The sequence below is a fragment of the Xiphophorus maculatus genome, chromosome 8, assembly GCF_002775205.1.
Source record: "Xiphophorus maculatus strain JP 163 A chromosome 8, X_maculatus-5.0-male, whole genome shotgun sequence".
NCBI classification, from domain to species: domain Eukaryota; kingdom Metazoa; phylum Chordata; class Actinopteri; order Cyprinodontiformes; family Poeciliidae; genus Xiphophorus; species Xiphophorus maculatus.
In genome coordinates, this window is record NC_036450.1 from 13,238,540 (window position 1) to 13,247,979 (window position 9,440).

Genomic DNA, 9,440 nt, shown 5'->3' on the forward strand with positions numbered 1-9,440 from the left:
ACATTTCTGAAATGCAGCTCAACCCTCACAAGGACAACATGACTGATTATTTAGAGAAAAGTAAGACTTGAAGAGCTTCACTAAAAATAAAGTATTTTAGTTCCATGGACATGTTACATTGGAGTAACAACGCTGGTCCAGAGAAAAGATATTGAGGGTTGTCTGAATTACAGCTATTGTCATAAACTGGATTTCTCCACTGTGGCAAATCTGAGATGAACTGGGATCCTTAAATCCCTTGACAGGGTGCCGGTTTGTTGGGTTCCCATGCTACTGCTCTCAGACATTGGAAATAAATCACCATGTAAACTTCACTTCTTTAACTCAGAGAAGATACTTTGCTATTACAACTTCTGCAAATCTGATGCCAGTTTTCAGTTTTTCAACATCATTACTCTAGCAACTTTAAGCTTTCTTCTTGTCTGCTTTGCACTGCTGTTGTTTTTCTTTCATACTTTTTTACACTTTCTCAATTTCAGTGTGCTTCTGTGGTTTAAAAAAGTGTCTGTTACTGAATTTTATTAGGTTGTGACTGTGAAAGAGAAAAGCAAGTGTTGTCTTTTTTCACCTCTGTCAACCTAACCTGTAGATACTTTTATGCAAAATAAGCATTTATCACAGCCAATAAAACCATTTTGGTTATCAGTTTTAAAACACTAATAACCAGAGTTATTAGAGTTCGAGTGCTGCTGTGAGATTTATTGCTCAATATATACATTTAATGTTTGGATCCAAATGTTTTCTTCTTCTATTTATAGTCAAGAAAATAATGTAAAGCTGTAATAACATCTCTAGCACCATTCTCCACAGTGAGAGACGTGTTCAAACTCAATAACATCGAGATGTGCGTCCTCCTACAGTTTCCTCTCTTTCTGCAGACAGCAAGGTTATTTTTAGCCTCCAGTTTCCCAGGTGCCATCCACACCAGCTCTGGGTTTAATTCAGGGTTTATGTTGTTCAGAACAGATGTGCTCTGGGAATGTATTTGAGTGTTTCTAAAGAAGATTTTCTTTTATTTCCTCTCTTCTCATAAATGTTGGGCTTTTCTCTGAACTGACATGCATAACTGCAGGTGCACATATGGCTGCTCATAGTTTGTTTGTTTGTTTTTTTTTTTATCAGAAAGTACTTTCATACATTTGTTTATCTCATGAGATTAAAACACTCAGATGTAAATGTATGTGTTGATACCATTCAGGTTGATTGAAATGTAGATTAAAATAAGAATGCTGATTAACTAAACTGGAGATAAATTGCAGATTTGTTTCACTTTTAAGTCATTTTCACTGCTGCCATAAATAGACGTGTTTTCACACTTATCCTGTGAAAACTGAAAACAACTATGTTTTTTTTGCTCATTGTCTGGTTGATGAAATCTTTTCAGCTTTGTCTTTAATGAATTTTAGAATTTAAACCAAAAGAAAGACCTCTCCACTTGCCTTTGTTGGCCCACTCTTGGATTTTTCACCCATGAGGATGATAGAAACTATAATACAGGAGCACTTTTGATTCTTTAATTAACTTTCCAGCTCTAATCCCTTCCCTGTTTTCATTACGCTCATAAATGTTGTGCTAATCATCAGTGTTAGGCAGCACTGAAGGTCGCAGGTTAATCAAACTAGGTGCCGTTATTTCACTCTCCTTCCTGCAAATCCACAGTGCACGTGCGGTAGAGCAGATAAAACTTTTATATCTTACTGCCTGTCTCTTCTTTCCAGTCACTGCACATCATAACTAATGCAACACACACTGCATGTGCGACCTGATTTCCTGCAAGGCTTCTGCAATCTATGTATCAGGATGTCCATGTTAGAATAAACAGACAGAATGAACATGTTTGGCTCTTTTTAAAAGCATCAAGCTTCAAGATGATTTACACTGGATTTCCTTTTTTATTTTGTAGATATTGTGCGTAATGAAGGTTGCGTCTGGATTGCATCGGTGGTAAATGGATTAAATACTTTATTCAAATGAGTTCAGAAGAGAAAAAGACAAGCTGGCCATCCCAAGATTAGTTGCCGCTTTATCTGAACACCCCTTTAAAACTTTGATTGCATTCCTGCCTGAGTGCAACGCAAAAAATAAGAGAAACAGCAAAACAAAGTAACAGAACAGCTGTTCTTTATATTGCAACTCAAAGATGCAGGACAATGTAAAAAAAAAATCCTACCTCTGATTTTTCTGAGGCACTTAAACCTGAATTTGTTTTGTATATTAGTTTAAAAATTTGCAACAATTGTTGGATACAAATGATTGTTTTATATTCTACCCGTGTGTGCATGATTACAATTGGAATGTCCTGTATGTAAATAGTCTCAAAACCTGTGAAAAGTTTTGAAATCAGTTACCTGCCTCAGAGAATGATTTCTGTTACATTTGAAGAATCCAGGAGGATGAGTATGAATAAAGATATTTATTTTACCAAATTAAATATGCAGTATGAGAGATATTTAGTTTACATCACTATTAAATAAATTACAAATCCAGTTTTAGTTCTCAGTTTTAACACCAGAGGACGCCACTGAGCATGGCATCCTTTCAAAGGGGCTGTAGTGTGCCAGCGAAGGGGTTGTCCTTCAAAGTGTACACTTAAAGGAACTTCCTGTTGGACAGACGTGTGTGAGGTAAAATAATAATCACAAAGCACTTTCTGAAAGTTTCTGGGATTTGAAACAATGTGAAACCTGAACCAAAGCAGATACCTTCGAAAAGAGATGACCTACAGGTTAATACAGGTTTAATAAACAGTATTTGTTTTAGGAACAATATTTCTGTTGATAACGTCGCCACCATGAACAGAGCTCAGTCCAGATATGGTTGAATCTGAGAGAGAGTGAAAAGTTGTTTTGGATGCCCAGAAAGCACAGAAAATTGATCATTATTTGCAGAGATGCACTTTGGAACATGGCTATTTGATCAATCAAAAGATCCAAATTTAAAGCTTACAAATTAACATTAATTTTTTTATTATTAACAGCACACCAGAAAACATAGAGATGATGTTTTGCAAGATAATCAAAAATTTGTCTCGTCAGCTTGACAAGTATTCAGCAAAACGAAGCCTTCAGAAAAGTTTCTACACTCTCAAGATGATTATTGACGTAGTCTCAATTTAACTGATGAGTTTACATCCCAGAAGTATTTTACAATAAACAAACACTGGCCGACTGAGTTAATTTAGAGCCTGATGTAACATCTTGTAATTTTTGTAAACTGCCGGGGTTTGTAGCTTTCTTCAGAACAAACTTTATTTACTGAACCAATCCAATCAAAGCCTCAGATTGTGTAAACCTCATGCAAAAATATTAATAGAGGAAGTTGATGTTACGACACATTACATCCATAAACTCCTCTAAAGTTTATTGGGATAAACCAACAAGCAACATGCTAGTAAAATAGAAGAAATTGTTTTCCAAGACTTTTTACAAAAAAAATCTAAAAAGTGTGGTGTGCATTTGTACTCATCACTCTGAGTCAATACTTTGCAGGGCTGTCTTTAACTTATAGCTGATCTGTTTTTTATTCATTTAGAGGTGTCATAGAGACAGAGTTGGACTTTTCTTAGATTTATATTTATGAAACAAACCATGATGCATTATGTTACTTTCACTTCACAATTAATTTATCTTATAAAACCCTGGAAAAAAAACAGACGTTTTCAGTTAGAACATAATAAAATGCTGCAAGTTTCCAGAGGTATAAATACTTTTGAAAACTCTACATTAAAGTTCTGCAAAATTGACTTGTATAACTATGACATGTTTTGTCATTTATGCACAATAACATCCACACAGGAACCTATGATTTCATGCAGGATGTCTCTTCTTTTCTCCTGTGAATTTCACTTCCTGCATTTCCCCCCCCCATGTCATTGTTTGACTGTTTTAATGATTTTGTTTATTCTTCGCTGAGGGTGGAGAGGGCTGTCATAAAAAGATTCAGGAAACCTGACATCCAACATCACACAGAGCTATTTCTGCTCTGTTAGTCCCAAACCCACTAATATGCACACAGACAAGCATGTCGCACAGTCAGTGGATTTACTTTTTTGTGGGTCATAGAGTTCAGAGAAACAGGAATTTCTGCAGACTTCAGGGATCAAACGTGCCAAGAAAAGAATATCTCTGGCCCGCCTCAGTTTCCTGACTATGTGACGTCTGAGAAGGGAAGAGGGGGGCGAATGAGATCCCCTTTGCTATCTGTTGTGGAGACTGAGCCTACTTCTGCGCCTCCCACTTCATTTTCCCAGTAGTCAACAGGAAGACTGGAGGCCAGAGAGAGTGGTCGCAGTCTGCAGGAGAGGAAGGACATCCAGAGTCCAGCTGCACGGTTAGTGAGAACAAAGGCAAAGGAATGAGCAACAGCCAGAAAGAAGTGAAGAAAGTGCAGTCAGTTTATCTGCAAAACTTGGAAAGACTTAACAAAGGGACAAAGTCTGAGAAAAAGAGTTGGAACCCCAAAGAAGGAGATTTTTCTGTGAAAGCAGCAATGGAAAAGCTGCGACCTTCTCCCATAGCTGGCCAAGTTGCCAAAAGCTCAGCAAACAGAATCAGCAGAGATCTGACCTGCTCCATATGCTTGGATCTTTTCAAGCAGCCAGTTTCCCTGCCCTGCGATCACACTTTCTGCCAGGGATGCATTGAGGGCTACTGGACGGGGCCACGGGGTCCCGGCCAGGGGGGCACGGGCTCCTGCCCTCAGTGCAGGAAGGTGTACCCCGGGAAGAGCTACCGACCCAACCGCATCGTTGCCAACATTGTGGAGAGCTACTGTCACGGTCTGGAGGAGAGCGGGAGCGCGGGATGCCTGGCAGATGCAGGGTGTGCGGAGAGGGCTCCTGCTCCCGTCCCACGCTGCAGCAGGCACAGGGAGGAGCTGAAGCTGTACTGCGAGGAGGACCAGGAGCTGGTGTGTTTGGTGTGTGGCGTGTCCCAGGAGCACAGGAATCACACCATGATGTGTGTCCAGGAGGCTGAGCAGAAATACAGGGTGAGTTCCTCTCTCATTGCATCTTTCTGCAAGAAATGTTTCAGGTTGCTATTATTCAAGTTTATCTGGAATAGTAGGATCCAGGTTTGCATGCAATAAATCTGGTGGCAAATACTTTCTAGGTACCGGTACAGTATGAAGTGAAGCATGTAATTTTTTTCCTGTCAGGTTTCCAGTTTGTTAATTTCTCTGATATTCCACCCTCCTTCTGTCCCCCCCACAAAAACCAGTGAAAGTTGTGCCACTGTGTTTGCAGTGAGTCACAGTTGTTTTGCTGTTTCTCCTGCAGGGATTTCTCAACAGCTCGATGGATTCCTTAAAAGTGGAGCTCAATACTGCGCTGCAGTGTGACAGGGAGGCTGAAGATGAAGTTAAAAAGCTCAAGGTGGGATCAAGCACAAACAGAAACAAAATCTTATTTCCAAAACACACAACAATCACAGATGTTCCCTCATGTCTAAACCTTTCAATACACAGAGGATCATAAATTTTGGGGCTCTGCATCTTACCCAAAATTTCTTTAATGTATTTAAATAAAGAAGTCTTTAACCACAGAATAAAGCTTTCACAAGTCTTCTCACACTGCCTTTCAAAGACCATTTGTGGAGATCATTCCAGTCAAAGTAATTATGAGTTAGCTCCTAAAATTGCTCACTTTTTGTCTTTTCACAAATAAAAGTCTCAAATCTGAAACTGGGACTCAAAGCAGATTTACTGAGTCTCAGTGTTTTACATTTGAACTAAAGCTGATCAAATGTAGTCCCGTTTTATTAGAAAACTTTGAAACTGGTTGTCAGTTTTGCACCAGTAGCCTGCAAAGCAGATGCTAACTGGCAGCTAATGGTTGCTAACGGTTAAAAAATATTTTTTCCTGTCAGAAACAAAATATTTAAAAGTGCTAGAGGCTTATTTGACGCTTATAAAATATTTCTGATACACACATGATTTGTATAAAGCTTTTCTTAGTTGAGTCCTTGCTAAAGTCTGCTGTCATCCATTCCCTTTGTCTCTAACCCCAGGACCACACGGCCGATCTGAAGCAGCGCATCGAGGCCCAGTTCAGCGACCTGCACCAGTTCCTGTACCAGGAGGAAAAACTCCTCCAGGTGAAGCTGAAGACGGAGGAGCGCAGGGAGCTGATCCGCCTGGACGAGCACAAGGCCCTGCTGTGCGTGGAGATCTCCCGCCTGCAGAGGGCCGTCCACGAGATAGAGGACAAACTCAAAGAACAGGATCCATTCATCTTGCTCCGGGTGAGTTCAGCCGAATGAAATTCATGCACAGTGGAGAGCAACTCATCTGGAAGTTATTACCAGCATGATGAGTCAGCCGTGGGGCCGGTTAGTGTGGAAAAATGCTGAACTGTTGGTTTCAATTGTTGTTTTTTTCTAAATCTGTTTTTATAAAGGAGGTGGACAAAGGTGGAATTTTATTTTGCCAAAACATACACTTCTGCGCTAACACTTTAAACAGGCTCCGACATTCCAGATTTGATTGAGCAGAGTATGTGTTTTATGTTTCTTAGAGGCCTTACACACGCTTGACCATATCAGATGAATATCAGCAACCATTTAAAAACAAAAGACTGTACCGCTCAGAGTTCAGACAGGATGCAGGCCAGTAATCTCGCTCTCTCATCTGGAGAATAAGGGACTTTAGCTCAGGCACGTTGCCACTCCATCTCTGGCTTCAGCTGCGGGACTTTCCCCAGGCCACAGAGATCCCGCAGGGTGGGACTGCATGAGCTCAGACGTTGATGTAATGTGGAAAAAAAGATTTCTCTACTTTCAAATCCAAAAAACCAAACAACTAATTACCGGTCTCCCTCTTTCTCTCTCTGTGTTTGTCTTCCTGTGCTTCTTGCTGCTCCTTGCGTTAGAGCATCAAAGCCCTTCCCCAGAGGTGAGTGTGAGAAACTTTAGGATGTGTTTTCCTTGGAAAGATGTGACTTTATTCCCTCCTTTCATTGCTTGGTGTTGTCGGCAGGCCTTCTCTCAAGTTTGAGAAACCGACTTTTACACCACCAAGTCTGTGTGAGGGCCGCTTTGCAGGGCCTCTGCAGTACAGAGTTTGGAAATCTATGAGGGGAAGCCTTTACCCAGGTACTGCATGCAACACATGGGCTCCTAAGCTACTGACCCACACAGATATTCATCTTGAGAAGCAAGCTGAGCTTACAGCGTCACATCTACTTAAGCTTTTCTTTATTTATATGTTGCAACAGCAAATAAACATTTTATTGGGACATTTCGTAAAGAATCAGTTCAGAGTAACACATAATTTTGAAGTGGAAGGAAAATAATTCATAAAATCCCCAATTTGTTTCCAAATAATAATCTTGAAAGTGCAGCCTTTTCTTGTATTCAGATTTTTTTTGAGCAGGGCCAGATTTACAAGAATGTACAGAATGTAAAGTGACTAGCATGCCCTAGAAAGATTCTTCTTCTAATGCAAATTACAATACACTAAAAGATAGTCCTCTACATAAATTGATGCATGATTGGTTTGATATGCTCCCCAAAAATTACTATATCTTCTTAATTTTCAGAGACTTGAGTATTGCTTATATTCATTAGAATCCCCAAATTTTAATACAATTCATTTGTTATAAGCCTATGAATTTTATCTAAAGAGCAATGCAAAACAACCATTAATTAAAAAAAACAAATAAACAAAAAAAGTTTTTGGTCTGACAAAAACTGCCCCTGCAATCCCTTTCTAAAATCTGTTTCTGAGTTTTCCAACTAGGAAAATCAGAGTTTCCAAATATATCTTTTTTTAAATTATTTTAAAATTATACACCGTTATGTAAATTGCTTTAAAATAAAGTTTGGGTTACAACGTACGAAAAGTTAGGGGATACAAATACGTTTGCAAGGCGCTGTGTCACACCAAATAATCTCCCTCTGTTTAGTTCCAGCAGCCATTACGTTTAACTCCAGTACTGCCAACCCGTGGCTCAGCCTGAGCTCCTCCCTCACCTGCGTCCGCTACCAGACCTTCAACCACACCGTGGAGGACAACCCCAACAGGTTCAACGCCGCCCTGTCGCTGCTCGCAAGTCAGGGCTTCACTCATGGCCGACACTACTGGGAGATCGAGGTCTACAGCAGCACGGTGTGGACGGTGGGGGTCGCCAGGGAGTCGGTTCCCAGAAAAGGAGTCATCAAGGCCCTCCCAGCCAACGGCTTCTGGACTCTCACCCTCTCTTATGGTGTTAGATACATGGCCGGCACATCTCCTCCAACTGTCCTGTCCCTGGAGGAGCCGTTGGCCCGGATCGGGGTATACCTGGACTACAAGCGGGGCCTGGTGTCCTTTTACAATGCAGAGAGCATGACCCACCTCTACACCTTCAGGGAGACCTTCACTGAGACCCTGTACCCTTACTTCAACCTCGGCTTCCTGGATAAAGTGCATGAAAATGAGCCTCTCAAGGTTTTCTTACCAAAGATCTAAACACAGGAATAAGAGTGAGCAAGTAAACATGCTTGAAGTTAAACATGAGGAAACTAATTGTTGCTATGAACTGACAATAATGTGCAAAAGTCAAGAGAACATCACCAATTTATATTTTTCTTGCAGTAAGACTTTCTCGTAAGCTTTTTAAGCAGTCTCTACAAAACCTATAAGATATATCAAAAAACAACAAAGTCTATATTATAAAATAGAATTTCAGCCTCAAAAAGTCGATTTCATAGGAGATATTTGCTGAAACTCCAGCATACAGTGGATGATAAACTGAAGGGTGATGGACCTCTTTCAGAGTTTGAACTTTTTCCTCATTGAAAAACTTTGGATTCTGTTCATCAGCAACTGATAATTGTTTCGTTCTATGCTTTTCTTATAATTTCTTAAACATTAGCCAATTAGCAAAATGTGGCCAAAGTTATAGAGAATTAACTAACGATCAACAGCCTTTTAAAATATAACAAGAAAGTCTGGCTCTTTGGAAAGAAAATGTAATGAAATCGTGTGGTTTCAAACTTTTATGCAATATTATATATGCAAAAAACATTTGTAAAATATTATTGATTATTTTCTTTATGTATCCTAAACAATTTGAATTTAACACTATTCTGTATTACGAGTAGCATTTTCTGAAACACACGGTTGAATTTGTAGGATGTTTTCTGCTCCATGTTTTATTTTTAAGAAGCTGTGCGTCAAACTGTGTATAATCACCTGACTGAGAATGGATGAAATAATCTTTCTCCTGCTCATCTGTGCATATATATTTAAATTTTGAAGAAATATAAGTGAAAATGTAAAACCTTTGTTTCTAAAAACATGATTGGCTTGATCGTTTGAAACTATGACTGTGAAGTAGTTCCACTTTTAATTGGTGCTGTCAGAATAAATTGAAAGGAATAAATGCTGCATGAATGTCAGATGGAAATAAATTAAGAAAGAATAGATAAAACTTTTAAATATCTGTAGTTTGGTCTTCC

General features: G+C 39.5%; 1 protein-coding gene across 1 annotated transcript; it reads left to right on the plus strand.

The window, feature by feature from the left end:
- The first annotated feature begins 4,237 nt into the window (after positions 1-4,237).
- LOC102230590 (zinc-binding protein A33-like) lies at positions 4,238-9,424 on the plus strand. Its single transcript, XM_014473681.2, has 6 exons — positions 4,238-4,989; positions 5,279-5,374; positions 6,009-6,242; positions 6,869-6,891; positions 6,976-7,091; positions 7,904-9,424. Exons 1-6 carry the CDS (start codon positions 4,354-4,356, stop codon positions 8,446-8,448), a joined length of 1,650 nt encoding a protein of 549 aa, XP_014329167.1. The 5' UTR covers positions 4,238-4,353; the 3' UTR covers positions 8,449-9,424.
- The last annotated feature ends 16 nt before the right edge of the window (positions 9,425-9,440 follow it).